The 12,225-nt window shown below is 38.0% G+C and overlaps 1 protein-coding gene across 1 annotated transcript in view; it reads left to right on the top strand.

The window, feature by feature from the left end:
• The window catches only part of DTWD2 (DTW domain containing 2), a 55,798-nt gene that overhangs the window by 24,902 nt on the left and 18,671 nt on the right, over positions 1-12,225 (top strand). The window contains exon 5 of the mRNA XM_041459106.1: positions 4,483-4,669. Coding sequence (XP_041315040.1) covers positions 4,483-4,669 — 187 coding nt within the window. The remainder of the gene's footprint in view (positions 1-4,482; positions 4,670-12,225) is intronic.

The following is a 12,225-nucleotide window of genomic DNA, read 5'->3' as shown; positions in this document are numbered from 1 at the left end:
CTTAAAGGACTTGTAGATAGGGAGTTTGGGGATACGGTTTAGTGGTGGTCATGGCAGTGTTAAGTGTCCAGTTGGACTTGATTGTCTTTGAGGTCCTTTCCAATGTGAACAGTTCTATGATGGTCCTTGTGCTAATGTTTCTGTTCTTAAAGATTATGCTTTACATACAAAGAAAGGAGATAAATAATAAAAAAGTAGATAAAACAAAAGCACTCTTGCTGGATATCTTTTATGCTTCAGTCCTGATCCTAAAGGCCTCTTTCTGAATATGGAAATGACAGAGGGTAGTTACCTTTTTTTTTAATCCATTTTATTACCTGATGGAAATTACTACCTTGTAGGAATTACAGCAGTCCACAGTCTTCCAAGCACAGGAGTACTGAGAAAGGCAGAGGCACGTGCCTATAACTAAGGTGAGATAGTAAAAATGATAAGAAAAACTGAGAAGTCGTCATTAACCTGATGGTTTTCTACAGATAATATGTTAGCATCTATTCTTTATTAGTAGTACTGTTTGCTACTAAATGGCAGTGTTATACTTTTAAAATTTGAATGCTTGCCTTTCACACTGGATCCATGTTGAATTAAAACCATCTAGAGAGTTTGAGAGCAACTGAGTAGATGTGTAATGAAAATGTATGTGGAACAAAAATGGGATTATGTTTAAATTACACATTTCAAGAGCATGCATCTCAGAAATGAAATGCTACTTAAGTGCAATCATGAGAATGTATAAATCTTCTGTGACAAAGTGGTTGGATATTCAGACATGAATGAAATATCTGAATAGTTCTGCTTAGCAGAGATTGTTGTTGTGCTAGATGGATTACAAAAGCCTGCAATACCTGCTACATACCAAAACTAAAGCTAATGTATAAGAGAAGCAAGTATTGTAAGTATTTCTCTTCTGGAGCTCAAGGCCACAGTTGTATCTTACAGCATAATGTTTAAGTTGTGTCATCTGTTTGAGCTTTATGTTAGCTGCTGGCCATGGCAAGCAGATAAAAAAAATTGTATTGATGTATTTATAGAAAGAGAAAATTAATTATCTTCAGATTGATCTTACTTTTCATTATTGCAATAAAAATCTTACCTGGATTGAAGTAAATTACTATAACTGTAAATGATACAAATTGCTTTTTCTTGGGAAATCCAACTTTTTCTGAAGTCTGAAATTCTGCAAGTACTGCAAAGTGCCAGTGAAAGTATTGGAAATGTCATGGTGTCTGTATAAAGGATTTTTTTTCTTCAGCATACTCTTTATAGAGGATATTCCTTCAATTACTTGAAATCATTCTGTTTTAAGGATAAGAGCAACTAAGGGCCATCATTGGCTGTCGATATTCATTACATATGTACTATAGAATTACAGAATACCAGCATGGAAGGGAACTTCAAGGATCATCTGGTCCAGACTTTTTTAGCAAAAACATGGTCTAGACAAGATGGTTAAACCTGTTCAGACAAATCTTAAGTGTCCAGTGTTGGGGAAGTCATGGAATTAGCACTTGGTGGAAATTAAAGGAGTAGAAGGACTAGGAAGAGGAGACTAGGAGAGTTGAGATTGTTCATCCTGGAAAGGAGATGAGCTAATTGCAGCCTTCTATACAAGAAGGGAGCCTGGATGGATGGAGAGAGATTATTTAGAAGGGCATTTAGTGACAGAACAAGGGGGAATGGATTCAAACTGAAAGAAAGTAGGTTTAGATTAAATATTAAGAAGAAATTATTTACTTTGGGCTGGTGAGGCACTGGGACAGATTGCCCAGAGAGGCTGTGGATGCCCTGTCTTGATATGTTTAAGGCCAGGTTGGATGGGGCTCTGAGCAGCCTGGTGTAGTGGCACGTGTCCCAGCTTGTGGCAAGGAGGTTGGAATGAGATGATGTTTCCAGGTGCCTTCCAACCCAAGCCATTCTATGATTTTGTCATGATTCTATGATCCTTGGATGAGTATGCATTGAAAACCATTGTTTTCAACTGAATTGTCAAATAAAACATCAGTTGTGGTGTTCATAATATGAACTTAAAGAGCTTCATAATCAATACAGATTTGGAATAGTTTTAAGAATGCATTTTTTTAAATCCTCTAAGAGGATTTAAAATCTCTTCTGTCTCAGAATTAGGATAGTTTGCTCTTTGAAGACTCAGTTCTCAAGGCAAACATGAAAACAATGACCAGTTTTAAGCCTTGCATACTAGATACCGTTTAATGAGATGGCCCCTTGCTTTTGATTAGTGTAACAAGATTATTGGTTAAGCTAAAATGACACCAAATTACTGTAAGTAAGGTTTAAAAAATAGTGGGCAGAAAAGTTTCCATGTACTTCTGTTTGCCACAGGCTTATCTTACAGATTTCCAGTTTCTATTTACAGTTATTTTCCTGTTCATTTTGGAAAGACAGATCATTATGTTTTGGTTTTGTTTGTTTGTTTGTTTGTTTGCGTGTTTGTTCTTTGTAGTAGATGATGTTGACAGGAGTGAAACACATAGTGTTGAATCAGTCTGGACGGTTTGCTGGAGGTAGGATGGCTGGCAGTGAGGGTGGTTAGATGGTGGAATACTATTTCCAGGCTTCTTGGTACACTGAATTCCATTCCACATTCATTTCATATACATCCTCTATGGTCCCATTTGAGTCTTAATCTCAGGATCTCAATGTCTTGCACTTCAATCCTATCTGAATTTAACATTCTTAAAATTGTTTTTTTCACGTGCCTCCTCAAAGTGATAATGAAGGTTTAAGTACAGCTTGTATATATCAATTCAAAATCCATTATGAACCATTTCTTTGTTCCCTAGTCCTCCCCACTCCTGCTACTGCTTCCCCCTACAAATCCATGTTATTCTTGCTTGATTTTTGGAGAAGTGGTGCAGGGCCTGGTTCCTGGAACTTAACAGCTCCAGGTGACAGTGACAATAGGAATTCCGCAGTGTGAACTTAGATATTTACAGTGTGCCTGTGTCTGTGATTTTGCACCTAGTGGATTTTGATAGGTATCATGAAGAGCCTACTTCATGTGCTGGCTATTGTTAATCCCATTCCGATACACCTAAGATGTTCTGGTTTCTCTTTCCACTTCACATGGTGTTTCAGCTGCATATAGCTCTTCTCATCCTACCAAATCATTTTACACCTTATAACCACTGAGGTACTATGTAGAATTAATTTCTTACTTGATGCCACATGCTTTGAACAGTCAACCCTTGCTTTGTATTTCTTCATGCTTTCTGATTGAGGCGAGACTGAAGACTGAGAAATGAGTTCCAGACAAGTAATGCAGTCTTTATTAGAAGACTACCCTTTTCTTGGATTCTCCCCTACCAGTCCGCTTGACTACTCCATTCTGGTGAGACCCCATCTGGAGTACTGTGGCCAGCTCTGGAGCCCTTTACACAGAAAAGATATGGACCATGGACATGTTGGAACAAGTCCAGAGGAAGGCCATGAAGATAATCAGAGGGCTGAACACATCTCTTATGGGAAAGGCTGAGAGTTAGAATTGTTCAGTTGGGAGAAGAGAAGGCTCCAAGGGAGACCTTATGGAAGCCTTTTGGTACCTAAAGGGGCCTTCAAGAAAGCTGGAGAGGGACTTCTGCAAGGTCTAAAACAAGGGAAATGGTTTTAAACTGGAAGAGAGTAGTAGGTTTAGATTAGATACTAGGAATAAATTCTTTACCCTTATGGGGGTGAGGCATGGAAAAACAGGTTGCTTACAGAAGCTGTGGCTGCCCCATCGTTGGAGTGTTCAGGCCAGACTAGTTTAAGCTTGGCTTTTGTGACGTGGAGTACTATTTAAATGACAATGTCTTTCACAGGTTTTTATAGGCTAAGACAGTGGTGTCCTTCAAAAACCTCAGGAGTTTCCACATACATTAACTGTACACTTAACAGGTAGTTTTTACTCCTGTGGTACCATTGACAAATGTAGAAGCCAACAGGAAGGAAGAAGAGAGTGTAAAAGTATGGGAACTATAACTCTACCAGTTAGTATTAGTAGTAATTAAAAAAAACCCAAACAAATGGAAATGATAACATTTTCAAAAGTGCCAAGGTATGGACCATGAATTGCTAATATTCTCTTCTATATATAGAAGGTTAAAATGGGATAATTGTGGTAATTTTATACCAAGTATTTGAACAAATTTTTCTAGAATACATGTATTAAATTTTGGTAAACAATTCAAAATGTCTTTGGCTCCAATACACATTAGAGTAGTTATTAAGCATTGGAAAAGATCTGATATATTGCTTTATTCAGCTTTCATCGGTCACTTTTGTGGTTGTTTTTTGACTGCGCCCACTTAGAAGCTGGGGTAAAACCAACAACTTCTGAGATGTTGGAAGGAGAAAGTGACTGATCAGAAAGGGACATTTTAAGTAAAATTTGGCTGAGATGAGTGGGAGCTAATATTTGAAAGTATATGTATGTCATGAAAACTTTCAATAATTACTTTAATTTTGTGTTTCTTTGCATTAAAGGTATCCTGAATTAGCATCTGTGTGCAGAAATCCCAATACTCTAATTTTGTATCCTGGAGCTGAAGCAACCAATTTGGAAGAAGTTGTAGTGTCTTCTAGTCCATCTGTTATGATTATTATCGATGGAACATGGAGTCAGGCTAAAGATATATTTTACAAAAATTCTCTCTTCCGCCTTCCCAAGCAGGTGAGTTATAAATTGTAAAATAAAAATTCAAAATTTGTCTAATGGATTCTTGCTTCTGATCAGTCAGAAGGGAGTGGTTTTCTGAGGATGTTACCAGCTAACAAGAGAAAGACAGCTTGAGCAATTATTTAAGCAATCTGTAAGATTGTAAGAAAGATGATTGTAAATATTGAGGGTTTCTACTTTCTCACTTGAAGTTTGCTTTTTTTGTTTTTGAGCTAGCGTATGTAACTTCACAGTGAATCATTGTTTTGCAAAATTGAAAACTAGTTTGTGTAGAAAATTCTAGTGTCTTGTTTAAGATTGTTGAAATAAGCGTTCCTTTTCCCCTGCATAAGTATCTTACTTTGCAGAAATAGGAAAGCTGAAAGTTGAATTTTCAGCCTCTTAGGAAAGGGTCACACTCTTCTCATATGTGTTCTCCACGTCTCAGGTAGCATGTTACAAATACTGTAGCATTTGACTGTATGAATGGAATAATTTTGTGTCTGTATCTTCAGTATTTTCATCAGACTAGGATTGTTTGTCTATATTTAATTTTTTGACAAAGCTGCCATTTTTATTCAGGGGCTGAATAAAGATAAAAAAATTTGTATTGATGTATTTTTGAAAGAGAAAATTATTATCTTCAGATTGATCTTTTCATTATTGCAATAATTGAAAGTGTATTTTAGAAAAAGTATTAATACCAACAGTTTTACTAATGGAAAAATAATTCCATTCATCATTGGATCATAATTAGTATCCCTGAGGCTGTTAAAATGTTTATTTTATTAAAATAATGGACAGCAAACTTATGGATCATTTTACATACAAGTAATGCTTTCAAAATTGTTAAATCCTGCCTAAGGCAAATTGGAGCTGATAAAGACTTTGAAGTGATAGAACAAGTAAAAATAATGTAAAGGAAATGTGTTAAGATACCACACCAAAAAACTCTTGGAAAATTGAGCATAGTGTTGACTATAATGCATGAAACCTTGTTTAACAAAATAAATAAATATAGAAATAATTTATGTTTAAAAAAATCCATAATACCCAGTTCGTTACTTTACTTTACATTTATTTTACTATTGCATTAGATTTCACCAAGACATTAAGATGTACCTGTGCACTACAAGAAATGAAAAAAACATTTCATGTTTACAAACGTGTTCCTATCATAGGAGGTTATTACACCACATACTAGATATAAATCATGTCTACATGTGATTTTATAGACACCTAATTTGCCCATAACTGTTTTCTGTATGTTAAGATGTTTTGTACAAAATTTTATAGCTATAGGAGCAAATGTAGATGTAGGGTGTTAATCTATAACCCTTTGTATGTGAACATGGATAAAAACATGTGAAGACATGACAGCCCAGAGAGATTTTCTGGATGAAAGTTGATAACTGGGTACTGTGTACCTTCCCTCCCTGCAAGTGGGCACCTCTGTACAGGGTGTAAGACTTTGCAGAAGTAACGACTGGGTATTGGTTTGTCACTGGGGTGAATCACAGACTTCCTTTCTGAGAAAGTTCAGAGGCATTAATTTATAAAAACAGTGATGCAAAGGATGATACTTCAAGCTCTAGGGAAAAACATCAGCAGACAGCTGGAATATAAAAAAAACATTCTTAGGAGATTTGCTTCTTTGTGCATGCTTGAATTCTATATTGTATCGATTGTAGTCTTTAACATTTGCAGCTATTCATCAACACTCTACTTTTTATCTAGCCCTTTTTTCAAGGAAAAGTATATTCTGCTATCCCTATCCTTCTTTTTTATTGGAATTACACTGCTGCTTTTGTTTCAAAGGGTTTAAATTCTTAGAGTAAATGAATACAGTGATACAGTGATTCTTGAAGTATTAAGTTAATAAAAGTATTAATTTTTTCTTAAACTATGGTAGATGGTTTAATCAGTCTGGTAAATATATCAGAGCTAAAATCAATATTTGGTTTGATTTTTATTTTATATGCTACTTGATACTTTCTGTTATTCAAATCACATGGATGTGTTATGATGACATTGTTGGAGTTCCCAAATGCAAAAACAGCTTCCTGCAGGAAAAACTGTTTTCCCATGTTGAAGTGTGACCTGGCTGACTTCAGTCTCTTAGCTCAGATTTAAAGGTTACATTTAGTAGTTTGACTGTTATTTTAGATTTATTTGTGCTGTGCTGTGCCAAGTTAGAGCTTGTGCTGTAGCTGCAAACAGTCACCTGTGAGACAGGTAAGGCTCAGTGAAGACAGCCACTGAGTGTGGAGCAGTGCAAAGGCTGTGTTGGAGCGCTGTGTACACACCTGTGTGTTAGACTAAGTTTGGTCACTTTGTGTTGGAATTAGCTTGAGGCACCTGTGCAGCCCCCTAGAAACTTCTTAATGGTTAAAATTAGCAGTTTTGTGGGAGAAGGTAGTTCTAAAACTGTCTGCAAGTAAACACCAGCATTGTTAGGGACTAAAGTTTGTTCAGCCTTTGGCTGTGTTCTGTTTCATCTTTCTCACTGAACTAGCTATCATGGCCAACAGTGTAGGGCTTTTCTGGCTTTTTACTATTTCTACATTATTTCTTGTGTTCTATGTCATAGTTCATATTTAAATGAACTATGTAAATGGTTCTCTATTTAAAAAAAGTTTTTGCTGATCATATCTTGAAACTTTGGGTTGATATTGCAATTTTCTGAGACAAAAGTGTGTAGAATATCCCCGTGTTTGAAATTCAAGAAGGCAGGCCCCAGAGAGAGGGTGAGGTGGATATGACAACAGCTATATAGAGGGGATATTAAAACTGATCATACCTGTAGGCATTATCTGTAATACAAAAAGAAACTAGACTTATTCAATAAATGGTGATTTGTGCTTTTAATCAATATTCTGGAGGTAGAAAAGAGCTATTTTAGTAATGAAGTTAGCAATTCTTAACTACAAAGACACAATAGATTGGAGGCATTGAAAGGAATATTTTATTGTATTACTTTACAGCTTTGCTGATTTTGGGTAATACAAACTGCTATGTTGAATGATTTTCAAGATACTGTGGGATATTTTAATAAACTTTGCTGCTGTTTTAAATTAGTATTAAAATCTTGAGATCTCCAATAAAAGCTCTATTAATTAACAGCTCAGTCAGCAGAGCATTTTTCCTTGAAAAAAATGATAAAAGAAATTTAAATTGCACTCTTCCAGAAAGCCCCAGAGGAAATATATATATATGAATCTAATACATTTAGCTTTCTCAGAAAAATGTAAATTTATGTCTTGATCCCGAGTCGTTCTTATTGTATGGAATTTTTTTCATAAATTACAAAGCATGAGCTTGGACAAACTTTTTAGCAAAAGCCTATGAGGCGCTGAATCACAGAATCAAGTAGATTGGAAAAGACCTTTGAGGTCATCAAGTTCAATCTAGGACCGAACACCACCTTGTCAACTTGTTGGCACTAATACCAAGCATCACATCCAGTATTTCCTTAAAAGTCTTTTCCCCTCCAGGGACAGTGACTCACTCCACTGCCTCTCTGACCAGCCCATTCCAGTGCCCAATCACCCTTTCTGTAAAAAACATTCTTCCTAATGTTCAGCCTAAATCTCCCCTAGGGCAGCTTTAGACTTGTCCTGTTTCCTCTTGTCCTGTTTTTAATTGTGTGGAAGAAGAAACAGAGCCCCACCTGGGTACAATCTCTTTTTCAGGGAGTTGAGAGTGATAAGGTCTCCCCTAAGCTGCCCTTCTCGAGGTTAAACACCCTGAGCTCTCTCAGCTGCTCCTCATGTGACTTTAATATGATTATTACATTGATTGCGTAGTGTGGCTGTGGGGTTTTGAAGATTATATGTTTAGTCTCTCTCTAAAGTTGTTTACCACCTGTCTTCCCACCTTTTCTCTGTGGCAGTTATGATAATTCCAGATTCTTCCCTGTCTATCCTCCAAAATTCTGTCCCTGCAGCCTGTCTGTCGTAATTTGCTACAACCATTTATCCAGAAGCTTTGGTGTCAGTTATGATATTTCCCTTCTCTCATTGGTACGTACCTTTCCCGTCCCCTTTTCTATTGGCATTATGTTTACATTTTTTCCCCATACCCCTCCTATCCAGCCCTTGACTTGTTAAATGGTCTCCTCCTGGGAAACTGCCCCCCCCAGTAAAAGCTGCTGTTTTTCTTTGTTTTGTGCTCTTTTGCTGCTGTCCCCCTTCGAGCTGCGCTGCTCCCGTGCAGCGCTGTGTCACCTGTGCCGCTCCCATGCAGTTCTGTGTCACCTGCACCGCTGCAGCCCTGGCACCACTCCCATCACGGGAAAGAATGAAGACGGCTTGGAGACGCAAGCAAAGAGTCTTTCCTTCTTCCTTCGCCTTGATCCTTAGACGTGGGTCCACATTTATCGGCCGCACCTATCGGTCTGGGACCTCAGCCAGTGGCCGAATGCGATCCTGCCTGATGGTGGCTAAGGTGGGACACGGACACTTCTGATGTGCATCAAAAGCAAAAGGGGATCGGAGCGTGCGGGTGACCGGTGCCACTGCTCCTCCCACCATTGGGATGCAATGTCAACATAGGGTACCCCTTGAACTAGCACCCTCTGGAGAAGCACATTATCCTGGGATATTTTGCATAGCCACAATTGAGGAAGAGGTCTGCAGGCTTTTGTGCAATAGCTGCTGTTGCAGAGGGGATACAGAGAAGGTATTCATTTACTTTGGACAAGTTGATGCAGTTAGTTGGAGAGAAGAACTAGCCATTTGGCACAGTTCATGTGGTGGTGTATTGTGTGAAGCAATCAAGGCCACTGTGGGTGAAGCTGCTTCTGTTTATGAGGAGATAAGCACAGCATAGTGGGAAGAGACGACTAAAGTCCTGCTTTTGGTGTTCTACTCCTTCAGCACCAAATAAGAATTGAAAAAGTTAACCTGAAAACTATATATATAACAAGTAGACAATCTATCCCAAGTGCTTATTGTTTCATCAGAAGTAGGTAATACAGAAATAATTTTTATTTGTGAATAAGTATTTTTGGATCACTGTTGTAAGTCCAGGAATCTATCCCAAACCTGAATGAATTATTTCTATCACCTGATATTGTTTTCCTTTTTTAAAAATGCAGTGAAAATCTTTTGGTCATCATACTTATGCTGGATAATTATAAAAAATACATAACCATCCCTTAAAGATTGGAAAACACTACACAGTGGTTGTTGGCTTTGCTGGCTGTTTTTTGGAAGGGATGGGAAATAATGAGAAGAAGTTTACAGGCACTTTCTGGATAGTGTGGTTTACTTATTTCTTATTATTTTTGCTATCTTCCTGGTCTTGTGGCTGCCTAAGGTGCAGCCAGCTCAGGACAGGAGGATCCCTGCGTGGCCTGCAGCTCCCTCCCTCCTCCCCCACTCTTGGGGTATTTTGAGGTTATCTTCCTGTGACATTGAGGCAGCAGCTCTGTGTTCCAGGGCTAAATGTGGTGGGATCTGAGGAACTGTGTTCGGAGGCTTTGATGGGCTTTGCACTGAGCTCTGTGCCCACTGGAGGGGAGATTTGTCATCTTTTAGATGAAGGCTTTGAATCCCTTGTTTACTGTATGTGTTTGTGCCTCACCCTGGACCTCCAAGATCCTCCAAGATCCGTCCCAGAGGTGCTGCTTTCTGTGTGAGGCCATGTCCGTGAGTCTTGCTGGCACACATCTGTCCTTGTTCACTTGTCATCTCATCTGGTTCACCCCTGGGGAGGGGACAATAGAGTCCTCCCCTTGCCTTGTCTGCCGTGCTGGCAGTGACTCAGCTCTGGGGGTGGCTCAGTGCCCTTCGGGGCACACTGGCTCTGATTCGGGGCTCAGCAGAGGTTTTGCACCTCTTGGATTCTGTTTTTTTCTGGTGCCCATCTGCTCCCTCCTCAGAGGAGAGGAGTTTTGGGTCAAGAGCAATGCATATCAGTGTGTGTGGTAAGACTGAACAGTGGAGGCACTGGGAGCTGCACCGTGCCATGCTAATGCCAAGGGGACTGTCTCTGCCCAGGTGGAGCAGCTCTCACCGCCTCAGTGTCATCACACTGTATTTTGAGAATATTGAGGAGTGGGAAGAAGAATTCATATTCTGGTATTCAGGTACAAATAACTAGTTTTAAGTGAATGTGGAATGGTGCATGGAAACTGTATTTCCCTATAATTATAAGGGCATCAGCATCAATCTAGCCAACAGTCAAGAAAAATTCAATTTTAGACAGTCAGGTATAGGGCATAAAGTGTAGTTCACTGTTAATTTTTTTTACTTTTTCTTCATATGTTGTTATGTGTAACATTTTTACCTAATAATCAGTAATGCTTTGACATTTTGTAGTGACAAGATATTTTGTAAATATCTTGTCACTACAATATTTTGTAAATACCATTTGCACAGATTATTTAACTTCTTGTTTCTGCCTTAACTCACTGTTAGTCTGAATGGTGTGTCTGTACATGAGTGGGCTCAGTTTAAAGTTGGAGGAAGCTTTATGCTCATTGTGACTTTTAATTATTTTTTTATGTACTCTTCTGCTACTTAATGCGCATAATAATGTCAGCAGTATTGTGCCAACAAATTATCCTATTTATGTATGCATTCATCACAGTATTGCTGCTATTCATATATTCAGTACCTCATTTTCTTTTCCCATCATGCCTTCACTATTTCTAACACATCTGTTTTGTTTCCCTTATACTTTCTTCGCTACATGAAGATTGGTATCATCATCTGAAATCTGGTTTCTTACAGCAAATTTTTAACCTTTGAGCTTTACTGCTTAGTTCAGCTTGCACTGTATGCTTAAATCTGCTTGACTAGTCATAAGCATTTGTAATGTATGCTTGTATTGTCAAGGGCTGGTTCTCAAGCAAGTTGATATTTTGATATCCAACTTCAGATTATGCTTGGGATCTCTCTTGCTCTTCCTCTCTCTCCGTTCTCACCTTCCCTTCCCTGAGGTGGAATTTATTTTCTAAGCAGCTTTCTTGGAGCCCAAGATGTCACTTTTAAAAGATCTGTCTGCAGTCTTGCTAGAGCTTTTTTAAAAAAAAGAGGTAGCCTTGAGATCAGGGAATCATCATTAAATCTGACTTACTGTAACTACTCTTTTGACATTAGAAAATAATTTGTATCTTTCTTCTCCTGCAAGAGAATTCAGATACCATATTGAGAATATATGGTAGAACCATCCAGAAATTGCAAGCACGTATGTGTAAAGACTAATTGTTATTCAGAAGTTTTCACAAACACTGCCTATACCATCATTTTAGTGGACATTTAGAGATATGGAAATGAGAGGTTTTTATCAATATAATCTATTTGCAGTAATCCTTGTAGAAAAACAACCTTTAATGGTCAGAAAGTATTTCAGCTGATGCAAAGCAGACTTTCTATATGATCATTTTTAGTAAGGGCCATGTAATTTAATATTGTAATTATAATTTTGTTAATGTATTAATGTATCTGCATCAGAAGAGTGCAGACTACATCATGTGTATATAAGGTCATGCATGACTTCTCTAAGGAGGAAATGTCACTCCTCCAATGCTCGAAACTTCCAGGACAATTGATACAAAGGAAGTT

The sequence above is a fragment of the Pyrgilauda ruficollis genome, unplaced genomic scaffold, assembly GCF_017590135.1.
Source record: "Pyrgilauda ruficollis isolate IOZ18807 unplaced genomic scaffold, ASM1759013v1 scaffold130, whole genome shotgun sequence".
NCBI classification, from domain to species: Eukaryota; Metazoa; Chordata; class Aves; order Passeriformes; family Passeridae; genus Pyrgilauda; species Pyrgilauda ruficollis.
The sequence above is the reverse complement of the archived record's forward strand: the minus strand, read 5'-3'. Positions and strand labels throughout refer to the sequence as shown.